The following is a 20,768-nucleotide window of genomic DNA, read 5'->3' as shown; positions in this document are numbered from 1 at the left end:
CAATATTATCCCCAAAATAGTTTGAAATCACATGAAAGAAATCCAAAATTACTCAAATTCATCAAAATATCCAGTGTTCAGACTGAGACACCTGGATGGATGTAGAACTGATCTGGTGTCAGGTTCTAGCAGAACCCAGATGTGTTCTTCCTCCTAAATGTCATGTGTCTATCTGCTGGACTGATGAAGTTCTGAGGCTCAGAAATGATGGAAAAAGTCCATTAAGGTGATCAATCTGGACCCTCCTCTGTGGACCTAAAGGACCTGGACCTCTACTAAAAGATCAGCTGATTCTGGGGAGCTTTAGTGGGAACATTTTTCAGACTTGGTTGATTCGATCCAGAATGATTGCTGCACTGTTTGGGTTTTCCAGTTTATTCCGTCACTTTTCCAGTGAGGACACGTTTCATTTCCAAATCCTGCTGAGCATCAACGCGTTCTGTGGATTCGGGAGACGTGCGAGTCGCTCTTCTGTTCCGTTTCCAGTCGAGTCGCCGCTCAAGGCAAAGCAAATGTATTTATGCAGCACATCTCGCATGCGGAGGCGATTCAGTATGCTTTACATAATTAGACACAAACTTAGGGGCGGCTGTGTTATTAAAACTCGCCACCAGACAACCACGTTGGCCGCTAAGTCTATTACAACTGAAGGAACAGTCTGACATTTTTAGAAATGTTCTCTGCCGGCTGTCTGGTGAACCCACAGCGATGAAGTGAGGACGTGACGCCGTGGATTAGCTGCTTCTCACTGCCTGTAGCCTCATGCTAAGCTAAGCTAACTGCCTCTAGTTTCAATGCACAAACACGACGGGTATGTTTTCATTTAGTTCCTGGTAGAAAAGATGCTTTCTGTTTCCAGCTGCATGTCTCAGCTTCTTGCAGCTTTTCATCCAGTTCTGCAGAGTCGAGAAGAAGCTTAAAACATGTTACTAAACCGATGATAATTTCCTAAACTTAACAAAGTAGTTCTGGAGTGTAGCGTCAACCAAACTGCTAACAGGTGGTTTTAGTGTGAAAGTACCATCTGAGGTTCATGTTTTTATGGTGCTGACAGTAAACTGATGTGTCCCGTGCAGGTGGACGGGGAGGAACGGGAGTACAGCGAGGACGGCTGCGTGAAGGAGCCTTCGGGGCCGCCGTCGGCCGTCGCTGTCCCAGAATCGGCCCTGAAGATCAGCCACACGTCGCCTGACATCCCCCTGGAGACCCAGACCAAGGTGGAGAAGAACCAGGTCCACACCCTGGCCAGGGACCGGGTCCAGAGGCAGATCACTGAGCCTACCTCCTCTGTACGGTCAGTGCACACCCTGAAGCTCACCGAAAGCTCCTGGTTTGGAGATATCTCATCAGGGAGTTGACGGTGAACATCAGGTGTGAGGGAGCGCAGTCGCCTCTGCAGCTGCTTTACACGAATACAGAAGTTTTAGGAATGTAAATAATCTAAATGAACAATGTCCTGGTCTGATTCTGAGTCAGGACTGAGGCTGATCAAGGCCTTTCTTTAACTGACTGATCCTTTGTTTACATCTGCTGTCACACCGGTGTCCTAAAGATGGGCACAACTTGTGGAAGAATTTAGGAATGCAAGTTTTGGATAATTTTCTCAAGCAGTAATAAACACACATTAAACATAGCGGACATCTGACGTGTGCTAATTTTGCCGTTTAAGCGCATGAACTTCGGAGGTCCTGAACCTCCTCAGAGTCTCTGTCATGTTCCCGTTGCTGCTAAACTCCCACAATGCTCTCTGCTGCCAACATGAACTGTCTTCTGAGTGACGCCTCCTCTGGTCTCTAAACAGTGAGAGGCTCCACCTGGTGGAACAACCAGGTACTACAGCTGATCTATGATACATTTTCTGAGCTGTATGTAGAGAATACAGGTTTTCTTTTCGAGCTTGTGGAGTCACTGAACACCCTCCACATTCACTGTTAACAGACATTCAGCTGTGCTAGCGTTTGAAACGCCTAGCTTAGCATTGTTAGCATGAGGTAGCTAGCTAAATTGGACAGCAATTTAATGCTGCAGAGTTCATGAACATGAACATAGGAAGGGCGATTGTTCAATGGACCCTTACAGGTGGTCACAAACACACCTGTAACTCCATCTGATTAAACAGTGAGAGGCTCCACCTGGTGGAACAACCAGGTACTACAGCTGCTCTATGGTACATCTACTGACATCATGTAGAGAATACAGGTTTTCACTTTGTTTTGGAGCTTGGGGATCCACCCTGCAACCTTCTCTCACAGACACTCAGCTGTGAAACTCCTAGCTTAGCATTGATAGCATGATTGTCAGGTAGCTAGCCAAACTGGACAGCAGGTCATCTTGACATCTTTTTACAACTTGATGGTGCAGAGTTTATCAACGCTACTACAAGGAGGTGCACTTGTTTTATAGACCCTTAGAGTCGATCAGCAAACACACCTGTAACTCCGTCTCATTGAACAGTAAGAGGGTCCACCTGGTGGAACAACCAGGTACTACAGCTGGTCTATGACACATTTACTGACGTACAGGTTTTCTCCATCTGTTGGAGCCTCAGTACATCCTAACTCTACACTTCAGAAAGTGTTCTACTGGAGCTTTACGATATGGTTCATGAACACCTATCAAACATTAGGCTTGGAGGTAGAAGTGCATTTTCTTTCTTCATGCATTGCAGAGATGTCCAGTTATCAAGCAGATACTCTTAACTGATTCTGACAACTTTATTGCACCTCAGGTGTATTTTATCTTGGAAAGTGGTATCAGATTGGGTTCAGTGTTGGCAAACAGTAAACATTTGATGATGTAATATGAAGTACACCCCTTTGTTACAGGCACAACTCCATCCGCCGACAGATGAACTTGTCCAATCCGGACTTCAACCCGGCTCAGTTCCAGCGCCAGGACTCTCTGTCTGGTTTGGGCCGGATCAAACCGGAGCTCTACAAGCAGCGGTCGGTGGACGCGGAAGATGGCCGCCGGAGCGACAGCTGTGGGCGTCTCCACTTCATCCTCAAGTTTGACTTTGACCTGGAGCAGCTGATCGTGAAGATCCACAAGGCCCAGGACCTTCCCGCCAAGGACTTCTCAGGGACCTCCGATCCTTACGTCAAGATCTACCTGCTGCCCGACCGCAAAACCAAGCACCAGACCAAGGTGCACCGAAAGACTCTCAACCCCGTGTTCGATGAGGTGTTTCTGTTTCCCGTGGCGTACGCCGAGCTGTCCAATCGGAAGCTGCACTTCAGCGTCTACGACTTCGACAGGTTCTCTCGGCACGACTTGATTGGCCAGGTGGTGGTGGACAACTTCCTGGATCTGGCCGACTTTCCCCGGGAGACAAAACTGTGCCGGGACATTCAGTATGTAACCTCGGTGAGCGCTTTCGTCCATTTCTCTAAATTCTATCACTGTCTGTCTTCATGCATTTCTCAGTATAGAACGTCTTTCTTTACTGTCAGGATGTTGGTACTAGTGAGATACTGGAACCAGAACTCAGGCAAGTTTTCAGTATCTGCATGGGAACATTCAGCATGAGGTCAAATAAGCTTTTTATGATGTTAAATTACAGCACGAATCAACATGAAGCATCTTGTAACTCTGAACATCTAGAACCAACATCTAGAACCTCCAGGTTCTGGTTCCTACCAATGATCCACATCTACATTTAGTCTGAACATCTAAAACCTGGAACCTGGTCTGGTCCAACTTCACCACATCAGGTTCTACTGATGTTAGAACCTCAACAGGTGGTGAAATGTGACCAGAGACTGTATTGTTGGTAGCAGCATGGATCCATCCATAGACAGACACTGACAGGAACTCTCTGTGGATCGATACCAGCCTCAGTTGAACATTTTCCAATTTTCTTTTCATTTTTATTGTTAATTTGGACAATTTAAGTAATTTTGGACTAAATTTTTAGTAACTTTAAACAATTTGAAGTAGTTCAGGACACATTGTTGTTAGTTTTGGACACGTTTTGGATAATTTAATGTCAATTTTTGGACCATTAAGGTAATTTTTTTGACCAATTTAGGACTTTTGTGTTATTTTTTTGAGAATTCTGAGTCATTCTGTACCATTTTGAGTACATTTTGGACAAAATATAATAATTTTGGGCCAATTTTAGGTTGTTTAGGACGATTCTATGACAGTTTTGGACTAATTTTTGATAATTTACTGTCAATTTTTGGAAAATTCAGGACATTTTTGTGTATTTTTAAAAAAAATAATTTTGGACACAAATCCAATTCTACTGATGTTAGAGCCTCAACAGGTGGTGAAATGTGACCAAAGACTGGATTCTAGTAGAACCATGGATCCATCCATAGATAGACACTGACAGGAACTTTCTGAATATCAACACCAGCCTGGTTTGAAAACGTTGCAGCTTTTAGGGTCCAATAATTATTCATTATTGTCATTTTTGCACAATTCTGAGCCATTTTAGACAAAGTTCAATAGATTTTGGACAAGTTTCAAAGATTTTCTCACAAGATTCAAGTAATTGTTAATAAAGAAAGTCAACCAATGTCTGTATTCTTAGGAGGAAATATGGATCCATCCATATAAATACACTTCTGAGGACACAACACAACACTCCTTAACACTTATTCTTCCATTTTCAAGTGGCTGTAATAAAAAAATGGCCTCTGCTGGAGCCATTTGATCATTTTGATCTGCTGGAAAGAATTGTGTTTGTTTCCTCACCACTGTGGGAGTTTTATTTCTGGAGAACCAGAAAATTAAAATTGCGTTCCAGGTTTTTTTTGAGGGTGAAAATAGAAAATGTTGCATATGGAACCGTCGAAATTCAGCCACAAATATTTTGCAGAGTTTAGTTTTGGTTCCCAAACTGCAAATCAGTCAACTCTGAACAAAATCTGACGACATGTTTTCTATTTTTTCACTCCTTGGTGACAGTACGATGAGGATCTTTGGATTCTGGACAAAACAAGACATTTGTGGTCTTTGGGAAACACCGACATTGTTCGCTGATTCTTTGACATCTTATAGACCAAACAACTCACCGATTCATCGAGAACCAGCAGATAAGTTGCTGGTTGCAGTCTTGGTTTTCAGCCGGGTAGATTTGCAGACCTGCAGTCGCTCTATCGGCCCTTTTCCTCCCGTCTGGACAGAATCTGCTCAAACAATCAGAAAGAGCCAAAACTACTGTAAGATGCTGTTACAACAGCAGAGGGAAGAAAACATATCAACGGACTCGCATCTAATTTCCTCCCCGTGTGGAGCTCGTCTGTGGTTTTGAGAGGCAGAGACACAGAAATATACTTAGACACGGTTAATGTTTAATGAAAGCAGGAGGAAACACTTGGGGGTAGTGACCCAGATCTGCACCGACATCAGACTGGGCTCGCTTTGACAGAGATACAGCGACACCGTCTATATTACATTATTCACTCGGATAAATCCACAGCGTCGGTGCGCTGAGAAAGTCGGAGAGGAAGCTCGATGCTCCTGCCAGGGAATTCCTCCCGATCTGACTGTGACTGAAGATCGCTCAGCTTGAAATAGGAACTTCCTTTCTTCTCGTCTGTGAGCAGATTGTCAGATCACAGATTACAGTAATCACGATCACACATCAGACCGTCGTGGGGTTAAACTATTCTGCATATTCAGGCAGTTTCACATAAAGAATCCGTGTTTTTTAAGGTGAAGTCTGAAACATCAGAACAGAAATCACTGCAGATGTGAGGCCTGAGTGAGTTACAGGAACGTTTTAGCAAAAAGACTTCATTTGAGCCGATATGAGTGTAAATAAAGCTGTTGTCATTTACAGATGTGACTGTTTCTGTAGTCAGGCAGCAGAACGAGGATGAAACAGCGACTGAAACTCGTTCATGTTAACCAGCGGCACTTTTCCAAGCTGCTGAAATACCGATTTTATAACACAGTCACCAAACACAGGAGGCAGAAACAATGATGGTGCTGAGAATTCACACATGTTTAAATACAGGTCAGTCTTCTTCCTGAAGGGGGCGGGGCCTCACAAACAACCTGGCTGGAACACAATTAGTTAAACAGTCACGGAGAAATCAACCATATTTTTGGCATTTTGAGCCAAAAAAACTGAAAGATGCGTTCCAGGGACATGTGAGACTTTCATTTATTTGTCAAATATGACTCAAAATGTGTCTAAATTGACTCAAAACGCGTTCAAAATCAATCAAAATGTGTTTAAAATTACTCAAAATTAAGCTAAAATGCTTTGAAACTCATCCAAAATGACCCAAAATGTGTCTAAATTAACTCAAAACCTGTAAAATGTCTGAACCACGAGCAAAGTTTTCTGAATGTTCTGCTGTTGATGTCGAAGACGACAGAAGATCTGCACAAGAATTCCTCAAAACAAATTCAAAATGACTCAAAATGAAGCTAAAAGGCTTCAAAACTCAGCCAAAATCAATCAAAATGTGTCAAAAAGACCAAAGTTTTGTTGAACAGGCCTCAATGTGAGACCTTTAGGTGAAACGCTGAGACTCTTTTCTCATTATAACTGATGAAGCGGCTCATGTCGGTGCTATTTGAGGACCCAGGTGTTGCAGATGTTCCCAGAAACGTTTCGCTCTGCTCAGAATCCGATGACGGTCTCTGGAGATGTGCGAGTAACGGCAGTGAACTGGTGGAACTGAACACATTCATCAATCAGCTGATGAAGACTCATTTAAATCTCTGAATTCATATTCATCCACGTCTCCAGAGCGGTTCATCAGTGGCTCAGAGCTCTTAATGGGCTTTTTCCTTTGTTGTCGTCCTGAAGCTTGACTTTCTCTGACATCGTGTTTGTCTGTGTTGTCGTGCAGGTAATCTAATAGATTTGACACTTTGCTGCTTCTTCGGCGTTTGTTCTCCGTCCTCGGCTCGTTCCTTCGGGTTTGCTTCCTTCAACACAAACATACTTGTGAGCGTAAAAAGGCTGTTTGGAAGAAGAGAAGCCGGAGTCGGAGAGACGACTGGATGAAGAGCGTCGACGCAACGTTCAGTGAAACGTCTGCAAACGGTTACAGAAGCGTGACTGCTAATTCTTCTGTTGTGTCGCTCAGACGGACGAAGTGAAACGCTGACGTTCGTCCTTGTGAACAAAACTCAGCCTGTTGCTGCAGCGCCACATTCGTAGAGCCTGACTGTTGCCTTAGAACCACCAGAACCCATCTGACGCACAAACACATGCAGCTTTGGTTTCCTGACCTATGACCCTCGTATTTCCTTTGGATCCACCATTTGGTCAAAGTAATGACATCACCATGAGCTCCAGTTGTACTTGTTAGCGAATGTTAGCATGCTAACATGCTAAACCATCACGGGGATCATGCTAGCATATTACACCTGCAAAATATTAGCATTTGTTATTTGCTACCTTCAAACTGGAACCCTAGTCGGCGTTTAAGCGGTATGTCCACTAGTTTGAGCACATGGACGGTATTGTTGACGTCTAGAATCCACGAGGCTAACCGTGTAGCATGCTAATGAGCAGTAAATGCAAAGGCTTAATAGAAAGATGAGGATGTTGGGAATATTTTTTATCAGATGACATAGAATTACAAAAGCTTTACGTGTCTAAAATTGCAATAAATTAAAGACAAACAGCATCTTCTGCTGTTCAGACGGTCACATTACCGTACAGCACACGTTGACACAGCACAAGATTTCTGGAGAATTTAGAATTTTCTTTTATAGAAAGTGCAGTTGGGCTGGGAAACATCTACAAATCAAAGCTCCTCTGAAGTCCTGCAGCGACGACTTCAGTTCCAACTACATGCAGAAGCAGCGACCTAACCGTTAGCTTCAGGAGGACTTAGCGCTACATCACGCTGCAGCTAAACATTTGTCATTTGCCGCCTTCAGGAGGAACTTGTGAGTTTGTCGTTATGACCTGAGACCAAATGTTTGGAGTTTAAGTGGAATATCAGCCATGAGTTTGGGAACATGGACGGTATTGTTGGCGTTGAGAATCCACAAGGCTAACGGTGTAGCATGCTAATGAGCGCTAAGTGCAAACGCTCAATGAAAAGACGAGGATGTTGAGGATATTAGCGTTTCCCTCAGACATTAGTAGAACAAAGAAGTAAAACTATATGACTAAGATTGCGATATAATAAAATCAAACTGGTTTCCAGACTTTAAAAGCGGCTAATGGACGTCCATGTGGCCTTTGACGGTCATCGTGCGTCTCATTAGAAAAACCCTCAGGGCTCCTGGAGATGTTCCTCAAAGGCTCGGACTTTGCTTTTTTTTATACTGGATCTAACAGATGGTAACTGGAGCCTCATGGGTTAGGGTAGGGCTAACCCTAACCCATCACGTAGCGCAGGATTTCTGGAGATTTTAGTCCATCAATGGAAAATATGTACAAATCAAAGTACCCCGTAAGTCCTGCAGCTAAACATTTAACTTACAGTCTCTCCACATTCACCCTGAGCAGCCTTTATCTGTGTGGACTCTACGTCTGGTATTCTGGACATGCGGATGTAAAACACATGAACTGGTTGCATCACGTTTGTGTTTTTCTTCCTGCAGCCTGAAAATCAAACCGGACGCTCGCTGTTTATGCAGCAAAGCGTCGCTCTACCGCTTCTACTGAAACAGCTGCATCCATTAATATTAAACATCTGGTGCACATTAGCTGTAACGCAGAAAAGCTTCACAATACGAACGTCCATCCAGATTCCAACCTACGAGCAGCTCAGATCCACAGATCGACCTCCCGTGCACGTCTGTGAGGCGTGGGAGGACGAACATGCAAACTCTGAACAGAAACGCTGCAAGAAACGAATGTAGAAACAGATGGATTTGAACCGTGGTGCTCCGTTTGTTCTAAAACTGTAAATTAAACATATTTAATGAATCACATTGTTCCATAAAACCTGCTTTAATTCTTAATCCTTTATTGTTCAGATGTTTACATGTCGGTCAACATTTGTGGGAATATTTCTGGTATGAGTTTGCCATCGCAGCAGTGACACTACATTAAAAAATATAATTAGAAAGTCTGGTTACAGTATTAACCAGGAAACTTCATATTCTACTGCAGAGTTCTGTCATCTTTTACAAGTTAAGTAAATTAAAATAGAAAAACTACAAAAAAAAAAAGGTAATTTAACAGGGAAATGTGTCACAGTAAAGAAAAAAGTTCAACAGCAGGTTCCAACTTTCTAGTGTAATTACTATTATTATGTGATAAATACTAATAATATGTTTGATTTTTAAAATAGCAGTAATGATAATATTTGCATGGTGTCGTTTATAGACACAGGGCTTCACAATAAAACAAATTACAAAAACTAATTTAGCTAATAAGTAAGATTAATGCATCAAAAACAATATAAAATAATATATTTTTATAAATACAGCACATCCACAGAGAAGAGTCGCTGCACCAGAGCAGCTTCCAGGAAAAAGGATTATGACTGCTGTTACAAAATCTGTTATTTAAGGTGTTTGTTTACCTGAAATATGAGACGTTTTAGGGATTAAACTCTACAAAAATGATATAAAATGCTACTTTTCTGAACTATAATCCATATAAAGTGATATAATAGTAAATAATTATAAACCTAGATAGTTATAAAAACTTATATTTGTGCTTATATTATCATATATGTGCAAAGATTTAGCGTTTTGATGGGATTTCCCTGAAATCTGAGCCACCAGACATGCAGTCAGGAAGCTGCTCTGGCGTTTGGTTGCTGCTCATCATGTAATTAAGTTCAAAGCAAGAAAACCCTCCGTTAGCTGGGTCAGAACCAAGCCGGCGCCGACCCGTTTGTGTGGCTCAATGACACACAGAACTGTTCATAAAGACGGGGAGCGACTCGAGCTAAAGAGGGTCAGCAGAAGTGGGTTAGATCGTCCTCGGAGGCTGCAGCCGGCGTCGGAGGCCTCCACGTTCTAAATATAATCTGAATCTATCATCCGTTTACTGCCGACAACAACGTGAAGGGATGAAAGTTTGAGGTTTGTCTTAAAGCGAGAACATTCAGTAGTTTAGGAGAAATATGTATTTGTTAGAAACTTGTTTTTCTTGTTATGAGCAAGTAGCCTTTATCTATTTCACTGGGATCTGAAAACTCTTAACCCACCATTCATAAAAGAGACCTACATGTTTACAGTGAATATAGAAAAATAAATAAAAAATAACGGTAATTTTTTTTAATGGAATACTGTTATTTTCCAAACACTAAAATATATTTAGTAAATATCTTTTTTTTTTAGCTGATTTAAATACAGGAAATTGCAAAAAACAAAAAAAATTACATGTAAAAATATCTATTTTTTTAATGAAAACAATATGTACAGTATTTTTTTTCGACAAGTTTTTACAAACTGTAAATTAGTTTTTATTTTTTACTGTGATTTTACTGAATATTAGCTTTAATTTAGCAAAACAAAACAAAACAATCTGTAAAACAACCGTTTAAAATGTTGTTAGAAAGGTTTCAAAAACACCAAATATCTGTGATTTAGAAAAAAAAGTAATACATACATTTACATGAATACATTTTAAAAGAATAAAGTACTATTTGTAAAATTACAGATTTTTACAAACATTATTTACAGTTTTGTTTGTGAAAATATTTTTTTTCTGTCATTTTACATTTAATATTTTGCCTGTTTTTGTTAACATGTAAACTATTTTACTGGTTATAATCTGCACAAAAATATTTACCATTTTTCAATTCTAAATTCTAATTTATTTATTTATTTATTTTTAAAGCACATTTAAATACAAAAAAATGGTAATTTTAAAGTCATTCAGTGTAAAAAAAAATAAAAATAAAATTACAGATTTCTTTTAGGTGGACATTATTTACAGTTTTTGCCCATTTTATAAAATAATACGACTATTATTATTATTATATTATACATTATTTATAATTTCACAAAACAGAAAATCTGTAAAATATTACTTTTAACAATTATTTTCCATTTTTAGTCGTCAATATGGATAAAAATTATTTTATAAAACAGCAAATATTTGTAATATATTGACATGTTATGCTGATTTAAATAGAGTTAAATACAAAAAACAAACATAATTTTATAATCATAAATTGTTAAAGAACAAATTAGTATTTTCAAAAAAAAGAAAAAATATGTTACATAATTTACAGTTTTTGTTTTCTTCGGGTGAAAATGTGAATGAACACTAGAACATTATCTGTAATTTACCAAAACACCAACAGTCTGTAAAATAACTGTAGGTTATGTTTAAAACGTGTAACCACGCTTCAGGAACCGCCTCCCTGGAGGTCTGCTGTTACACAAACACATATTTACATGCGTCTGCACAGCAGGGATCTGGTTCTGTTTGCACGCCTCAGGCCTGAAGAAACCTGAAGTTCCTCCTCCGTCTCCGTCGGTGTCCCCGGCAGAACTGGGTCAGCTCCACCGGGACCCCTGGGAGGGACCCTGAGCCGGTCCAGTCTCCGGTCGGCGTGCATTAATCACGGCCAGCCTCCATCCATCCGTCAGAGCTGCCACGTAGGAATCTGAGCGCTTATAGAGAAATAAACGAGCTTCACGCGTGATAACGAGGTCACTCACTGAGCTCTGAACTTGTGACTGTTGATTAGTGTTTTCGGTTGAAACGAGCAGGAAGCTGCAACACCTCCCCGTTAATCCACACACGCCATTAATTACTGGAAAAGTAATTAAAATCCTCCTCTGGAAACCATCTCAGCTGGCTCGGAAGGGCTGATTATGATTTTATGTCAGTGGGATTCTGCGGCTCCCCGTCGCCGCCGTCGTGTCCCACAGTCATGGAAAAGTCATTAAGAGTCACCGGCAGCAGGATTTCTGTAAACTCACAGAAGACGGAACCAAAGTTTGTTGTTGGACTCAAACTGCTGCACACGATTTAACCAGGTTCCTTCAACGAATGATGAATGAAATGTAGTCCAATGGACATCCGTCGTCATGCTAGTAAATGAACCATTACACAAACATAACGAAAACCAGTCACCAAGACGCTACACAAGTGCGAACAAAGGTGCAGAATAAAAACACAAAAAACCTCACAGGATTCATAGAAAGTACAAAACCAGAACTAAATCCAACACAACGTGCGATTCATCCATCAAAACAAAAACAATCTCATTTTTTTGCGTTTCTTTCCAGCAGTAAGTCGTGATCAAGTTCCTGCTAATCCTGAACGTTAGCTAGCTTATTTTTTTTCAGCTAGTTTTTGGACTGAAGGAGTCGTATCGCAATGAACGGGGTCATGACAGATGTTGGTCATGTGCTGGTCAACAGGAGACTGTTCGCTGCACCTGAACACGGTCCACCTCCTGGATTTCAAACCGGACCAATGTGGCGGCTTGTTAGGAAACTTTCGGCTGCATTTCAGAAACAGTTAGAGTCACGCAGCTGCTGAATCTGTCTTCATTTTGGATCAACAACGGTTAGTTTGAAAGTACTTCCAGAGGTTCTAGAGGTGTAAAGCAGCCCAAACCTCTCGAACTGCATCGCGAGGCCACTAGAACGCATCGCACAGCTTCTTGCATAGACGATGAATGGGAAGCTAGAAATGACGGATCTCTGGACATGTATCGTTAGCGTTAGCATGAGCCTCAGGTAGCTAGCTAGCTGCCTTATTACACCTTTTTACAACGTGAGGCAGAAGCGTTCATCAACACGGCTTGGAGCAGTTGGACAGCAGGGAGGTGCAGCAAACACACCTGTAGCTCAATAAACAGTTTAAGACTCCACCTGGTGGCGAAACCAGGCACTGCAGCTAATCTACATTTCCAGATAGTTTAACTCCATCTTCTGCCTTATCAATGGTAATAGTTTTATTTATATGGCGCCTTAATAAAAACAGAGGTTATCCAAAGTGCTTTAGTGAGTAGAAGTAGTTTGAAAATATACTGTACAATAAAATAAAAAAAAGAAATTTAAAATTCGGCTAATAAAAGTAGAGTTAGTTTAAACCAGTCTGATATAATCTGGACCATTCAGAGACTTTAAGAAAATAAGAACGGGCCCAAAGTTCACTTTTATGTAAACTTAGATAAAATTTAGACTAGGAAGTTTTCAAACGTGATTCATTTTAGTGGAACTACTGTGGTCATCGTCTCCCACGTGGATGTAAACAAAGTCCGTTCAGCTCTGCTGTGCTGGGTTCAACTTTGGCGAAATGTGAGCCACGATTTTGCCCCTTTGATTAATACCAACCGGCCCAGATGGAGCCTTTCGGGGAATACAGAACATGAAGTGGGGAGTGATCTGCAGAACCCGGAGCTGATGCTACGACTATCGCGTGTCCTCCGACCAAACTGTGTGAGGTTGTGGTTCATTCGTGTCAGCTGACAGCTCGTTAGCTTGTTTCTTTGGTAGCTTAATGATGTCAGCCAAGGAGATTAAACAAACAGCGTAAAGATAGCATTGTCCTGTTTTGATTTAGTGGTCCGTGAAGCTACGTCACGCTCACTTTGCTGCTAATTTAGCAGCTAAGGTGTATTTGAAACAAGATTTTTTTTCCGTGTCTTCATTATAAGAGAGTCTTGATTTATGTTGTAGTAATTGAGCTACACGGATATCGAGGTAAAACGCTGGTTGTGACATGAAATAGTAAAATTTAATTAGAGGAAACCCTGGAGACTCACTAATCAGCCCCGCCTCAGTGTGCGGTAATGAATCATTTAGCGGTATTGTTCTTGCATATTGAATCCTTGCCGATTGGTAGTTCCATCGCTTCCTTCTCTGGTGACCGGCTGCACATGAGCGTGTTTAACGATTTTGGAATTTCGAGGCTCGTCTGCTGGGCTCACGTCAGAGGATTCGATATCCGTCTTGTCGCTGCTTTCAGCAGAAGATTTTTTTTGGGGCGACGAAGACGATGAAGAGCTCGGAGACGGCAGCGTAACCTGCAGGGCCAGTCGATAGTATTGACTGCAGCCTGGTTGTCCTGTAATTAGGACCTTGATGAATGGGGTCAGCGTGTGCACTCGCGCTGTGTCTGTGTGTGCGCGTCGCTAATTCATTAAAGCAGCTTCCCATTTCCCAACAATGATAAATGGCACCGTGTAACCAGCACTTGTCCTTCCGTTTGTCCGTATTGACTAAGTGAGAAATATGATTCTCCAAACACTTACGGCCAATCGAGCCGGTGGAGGGACATTACTGGGCGAACACACATGGACCGTATGCACACGTGGAGAAAATGTGCAGAATCATGCACCGCTTCAGTTTGTTCTTGACTGTTTGTTCATCTTCATCTAATTTGCTGTTACTCCACATCCTTCTTTTATTTTTATTACTAATCAACAGTCGCATTATTTCTAAATTCACAAGTAAGATGTCTGTGAAGATTCTCAGTCCTCCAGGTCATGAATGTTCTTGTAGTCTAATCAACTGGACCTGATTGAGTTCCTTGAAGACGTTCCACCTCTCATCCAAGAGGCTTCATCAGCTCTGACTGACTAGTTGGTCGTTAGTGCGCCCCCTGCTGACTCACATAACGAGGGGCAGGAGCAACAAAGCCCCAAATGAAACCGAAACTCAGTGTTCATGGCTCCTTAAGGATATAAGTACCTAGAACCCCCAACTACTCAGTCAGAAACGATGAAGCAGGAACCAGGAGGTCCAGAAGGAGCCACAGCAGCACTGATCAGGGCTGCAGTGGTCGTCCTCCTACAATGACTCCACGGACAGTCAACTACTGTCACTATGGAGCTGTGGACACCAGACAAAGGCAGCTGCTTCAGACTTGGCACAGGGCTTATCAATGGAGACCAGAGTTAGTGTGAAGCTCACACAGTGTGAAGGACACTTCAGAACATCAGCCTCTATGGACAGAGGACCAGAACTAACAACTTGATTGATGTTTGGCACAAACCTTCTGATGAAATTTTGCCAAAGAACATGAACAGAAGCCTGATGGATGCTGGAGAACATCCTCTGGTCAGATGGAGATCAATGTGTTGGGCTCACATGGAGTCCAGATGTTTGGTGTGAACCTGACCAGGACCACCACAGTGGATGCATGGTCCTGACAGTGAAGCACGGAGGTGGCAGCATCATGATGTGGGGCTGCATGAGGGCAGAAGGTGTTGATGATGTTTATAGATGCTCCATGAATGTCTGAGGATGAACCAGTACACTGGCTGACCAGATGACTCCCAGTCCAGCAGGAGAACCATCCAAAGCACAAAATCACACAAGAGGCTCTACAGATGAACAAAGTCAAAACCAGAGTGTCCAAAATGACCTTACATCCGTACAAGAATTGTTTAAAATTACTCAAAATCTGTCCAAAACTAGTCAAAACTGTCCAACTTCCATTTAACATTCAAGTGATGAAGCAGGCTGCTAGCCAACAGGTGATTAGCTTAGCATGAAGACAGGAAGCAGGAGGACACAGGTAACATGTCACTCAAGTTCAAAAGCACAGAACAAAACAAACAAGCAAGATTTTTCAAACCTAAAGTAACCCAGACGGCTCCTGCTATTTATGCTAATCGCTAACATAAAGCCCAGCGGCCCTAAACTCATATTTAGTGTACAGACATGACGGGGATATTAATCCCCTCATCTAACTCTTGGCAAAAGAGCATGTTTCCTAAAATGCCAACTCTCACATTGCCAAGTTGCCTTTCAGCAAGAAACAGCCAATCACACGGCTTAAAGTCAGACTTAGCGACTTGAAGGTGCCCCATGGAGTCTTCTATTCCGGTCTACGTTTAGCGTTCCTCACCAGAAGTCATTGTGTGAATCCTTAAAGGTCCAACTCATTTTCTTCCTCATAAAACATCCACAAAGCTGATTTTTCTGAGTGAATCTTGCAAATTGATCAACTCTGATGGATTTACTGTCCTATCCAATACCAAAGCATCCACCGCTGCCTTGGAGGAACCTGGGAGTCGAAAACGGAAGAAGCTGTCGTGCCTTATGGGGACGTGTCTGGTTTAAACTGGTTCCAGTGCAGAGAAATGGTTTGCTAACAACTGAAACAGAAGCTCAGTGCAAATCCTTTACATCTGTTGAATTAACCAACTGAGTTCAAGTTTGACACACTGAATGAATTTCCAGACTCGAAACATTTGCAAAGCCGCTTTTCCAAGAAGTTTTCTTGATGCATTCGTCAATAATTCATAAAAAATATTGTGTCACCTGCATGATGTGAACAATAACAAGCAAAGGGTTCCACATGATTTGCTCACTGGGCTTTAAGTGGAAACTACTGAGGCTATATTTGAGAAAACGCTGTTGAGAAGACTTTCAGATTCTGGGTCATTGGGTCGTTTTCCACTGCAGGAACCAGACGGACCATTTTAGGGCATCCCAGACCTTTGAGCTTGTTCCAGTTGCTGGAATCATCCTTTCAGGAACTGGTCTGCGTATCTAAGTGTTGATTGGTTCAACTCAGAGGACGACAAGAACGCTTCTTCTCCCAAACATACGACGACATACATTTACCACATGGGCCAACACAGCAAACTCCATTGTTCTATTTCCTGTGTGCTTGTACAACTTAGCGCTACGTCCATTAGTTAGCATTTGTGGTTGTTTGTGTTAATTTTACAGTCAAAGCTGCCGGATTGTACACCACAGTGGAAACAGAAAGGCTACCCAGAGTTCTTGGAAAGCTGCCTTTTGATTACTGTTTTCTCCATTTCTAAGTCATTTGGCCACTAGGGGGCAACAGACACAAGCTAGCATGGAAAACCTGCTAGCATAGTTGCTTATTCAAGTATAACAATGGATGCATTAGCATTTACTTGGAGCTATGTGTCTGGCCAGTGTTAGAAAGTTCCCGCTTTGTGTTGGTTTTTATCAACTTCTGTCAAAAATATGTAGATTTTAAACTAATAAAAGCGCCACCGTGTTCATTAAGTAGCGCCACCTCTCGCCTGCTGTGAGTTCCTGCAGGGGAAAGCTGCCGATTTTGGAATCCTTTATTATCTATAGCGACATTTACTGATTGCTTCTGCTGCGTATCGCTGCTCCAACTGGGTTGTTATTCATCAGAAGCAGGTTTTCACACAGGAGGAGCAGTAAACAGTAAACAGTAAAGGAGTAAACCCTGACGGTTTTAAAGGAGGATGAAACAGTTTAGGCTAAAATAAAAAAGCAAAAGCCAAAGTGTGGCAAATCCAAGGAATTATAACAGCAATGAAAAGTAAAATAAATGTTTACGGTGTGCAGAAATGTGCAAATTATTCACCTGAGAATGCACAAGATTACAAAGAACATCATCATACTCCACAGCCGTCCATCAATCGCCTCCAGAAAAACACAAAACAGGATCAATCCATCGTCCTGTGTTGACTTTATTGTTCATAGAAACACCTTAAATGGCTTCCTGACTCTGCGCCACTCTCTTGTCCATCATCTACCGCAGTACTTATGTCCGTATAGACTACAGAAAGCAACAGACGCAAAGTTAAATGAATGAAAAACATTTAAGTTTCTGAGATCAACTATTAAATTCGGAGTCGGCGAACATTTCTTTCGAAACAAATTGCGTGTCTTGATGAGAATCTCTGCACATCCAGTGGGACGTGTAGTCGTCTCGCTGCTGTTTACGGAGTTATTAAGGAGGCTTCAGGCCTTCAGACCCGATTCTGCCATGAAGTATTTATGTGAGCGGCCAAAGCTCGGCCGAGGCGGCGAGTTGTTTCCTTCCTCCGTGTTCATCCAGGCTGATATTTGCTGATTGGCTCTCGTGTAACAGGATCTCCAGTGTTTAAGTGAGCGGAATAAAGCGTTTGCTTTTTGTCCTCATGGCACCGAGCCATTCAAACGGCATTGGAGAAAAAGTACAAGTTTGTTCAACAGTGTATAGGTGTGACTCAACCGCTGCCACAGCTAATCAATAACACGTTTCACGTCTTGTACGCTCAGTCCTCGTCAACAGCATTGTTTTCTTTAGTGTCTACCTTCACTTCCATCAGCTTTGAAAAGAGTTATTAACGTGTGTACAGTAACGGTCGCACGTGGACGCGTTGCATGAAAACCGTGTGTGAATCTGTGCAGAGCCAACAAAACCTGAAACCAGTTTTCCATGGAGACGGCTTCTGCAGTCAGAACACTGGTGTCAAAAACACACAAAGCCGTCTAAGAATAGTCGCTTTTAGAGGAATTATGCTCAACGCTGAAAGGAGGAAACTGAAAAATATGGAATTTGTGCAAGAGGGTCAATAAAGCTCGTGTGATTTAGGTTTTACCGACAGAATGTACAGAACAGAAAACTTTATTGATCTTTATTGATATGTAAAAAGTGCAGCTTTTAAAAGTGCCTCTTATCTCCTCGGTATGTGTTGGTGGTTAATCAGTGAGTACTTTACAGTTTGCATGCATTGGGACAGTGACGACTTACGTTTCAGTTTTTTGAGCTTTTTTTTTTTTTTAAATTCATGGACACATGATTTGGGCTCGACTGTAAGGTGGCTCAGTGGTTAGCATCGTTAGCATCACAGCTAGAAGGTCGGTGGTTCTCGTGAGGACACCCGGGATCTTTCTGCGTGGAGTCTCCATGTTCTCCCCGTGCAGCGTGGGTTCTCTCCGGGTTCTCCGGCTTCCTCCCACAGTCCAGAAACATGCTGAGGTTAATTGGTGATTGTAAATTGTCCGTAGGTGTGAATGTGAGTGTGCTTGGTTGTCTGTCTCTAAGTGTAGCCCTGTGATAGACTGGTTACCTGTCCAGGTGAACCTGCCTTCACCCTGAGTCAGCTGGGATAGACTCCAGCCCCCCACGACCCTGGTGAGGATTAAGGTGTAGAGATGATGGATGGATGATATTGGCTGCAAAGGTGACTCTGCTATATATGCTACTCCCAGCTTAAGTTCTGGTTGGAGGGCTTGAAGCGTCACATGAGTCTTTGTCATGGTGCCTGTTGGTAGATAAACATCTGGGTGATGCCTCCTTTGGTCACCACATGGCCTCAAACATATACTGAAATCATTGCACAAAGAAAACCAGCTGATTCTGAGGCAGTCAGGTGGGAACTTTTTCAGTTTTGGCTGATGGATTGACCCACATTGTGTTTGGGTTTTGACTTTATTTAGTTATTTCTCCAGCGTAAACTCACTAAACTTCCAAAACCTGCCAAACATTGAGCGTGCTGTGTTGGTTTGGTTGTTGTTCATGTTTCTCTTCTGTTCCTTTTTTGCGTCAAACAACTTTAAATGAAAGGTTAATGTATTAGTTTTATTTATACGCACATCATTTGTGCTGCAAATCATGCCATCTTATTTTGAGCACAGAAGCTCTGGTTGGAGGTCATGAAGGTTCACATGAGTCTCTGTCATGGTGCTTGTTGCTGCTAAACTCTCTCACTAGCTCTGCGTGCTAACATGAACATCCAGTCATGGCCACGTTGTTGGATGGCTTCATTAAAAAGTTACAGGATATGAAAACACCTCCCTGCTGTTGATTTGAAATGAAAACCCCAGAAGGAAGGTGCTTCCTTTCCTTCCCCATCACGAGCAAACGGTGCACGAGTGGAATCATCTGGATTTATGGTGAAAACAACGCAGCCATTAGTTCGACTGCAACACAGTGTTAAACGCCTCACGCTGAACGAGGCCTGCACGGACCGACGGAGGGTTTCAGGAGGACGAGTATTAAGAATGGGAGGCGTTAGACTGGATCTGTGATCATGAAAGACACAGCGAGAGAGGCTCGCAGACGAAGGCCGGCTGCTCCTGAGGGAGGGCAGGTGTTAGCCTTATAATTGGAGAAGATGGACTGTCCACACTCTCTCGCTGCTTTATTGGGCCGCTTCAGAGCACCGGTCTAATTTAATCGTCCGAGCACAACTGACCATAATCCTGACCGCGGGCTTGATGTGAGTGCTCATAAGAGTAGCGACCGACACTCTATAGTCTGAATCCTGGAGTGTGTGCGATGCGAGGAGGAGGAGGAGATCACATTATCCGTGGAGGGCTGAAGGGCTTGTTGATCCTCCGTCTCCGCTCAGACCTGCCCGTTTGCCCGGATCCGTGTGTCCGCTGCACCTCTGAGACGTCATGAAGCCGCACACGGTCAGCGTCTGAAGGTGGATTCAGCAACACGTGTCGCAGCTCGTGTGTTTGCAGATGCTGACATCCGTGATGAATCCGTTCATTTTGTTCAATTTGATTTTCGGCGATTCGGAGCGGAGGACTCGGAGCAGCGGCTTCCTAATGTGCATGTGTTCTGTCCATATGATGCGACTCCGGTTAATCTTCATCAGCATGAAAGCGGCGATTATTGATGTCTCAGTGAGGCGCTGATTCTCCGGTGTCGCTACAACATGTGACCTGTAACGAGGCTTTCTAGCTAATTGGTTGCTTCTGACCAAACCTAAATACAAAATCACTGACATCCTCTGTGTTTATCACTCACTGGACAGAAGGCATCAAGACGCTGCAGATGATCACGTTGACCTGCTTTGACACTGATTCACCCCCTCACATGTATTTCACTTTTATTGCTTTTCAAAGTTAAATTTAATCTGGATTTTTTTTTATAAGAATTTACAAAGAAAGTCTCGTTCATGTCAAAGTGAAAACAGATTTCTTCAAAGTAATGTCAGTTAATTAAAATATGAAAGGTGAAATGAAGGATTAAACAAGTATTCACTCCCTTCAGGTCAATATTTAGTAGCTGCACCGCTGCAGTTTCTGTAAACCATCTCTGTGGAGCTTTGGCTGTTTGCTTCGGCTCATTGATGGAGAACAAGTCTTCTCCAAGTCTCAGCTCTCCTGCAGACTGCATCAGGTTGTCCTCCAGGATTTCTCTACATGCTGCCACCGCCGTGCTTCACGTC

At 42.5% G+C, this 20,768-nt stretch overlaps 1 protein-coding gene across 1 annotated transcript in view; it reads left to right on the top strand.

The window, feature by feature from the left end:
- Positions 1–20,768, top strand: part of LOC103362201 (synaptotagmin-9) — a 53,549-nt gene that overhangs the window by 21,377 nt on the left and 11,404 nt on the right. Inside the window, exons 3-4 of the mRNA XM_008288490.1 lie at positions 1,077–1,294; positions 2,826–3,366. Of these exons, the coding sequence (XP_008286712.1) occupies positions 1,077–1,294; positions 2,826–3,366 (759 nt within the window). The remainder of the gene's footprint in view (positions 1–1,076; positions 1,295–2,825; positions 3,367–20,768) is intronic.

This window comes from Stegastes partitus, unplaced genomic scaffold, assembly GCF_000690725.1.
Source record: "Stegastes partitus isolate 25-593 unplaced genomic scaffold, Stegastes_partitus-1.0.2 Scaffold562, whole genome shotgun sequence".
Classification (NCBI taxonomy): Eukaryota; Metazoa; Chordata; class Actinopteri; family Pomacentridae; genus Stegastes; species Stegastes partitus.
This window is presented reverse-complemented; position numbering and strand designations above follow the sequence as displayed.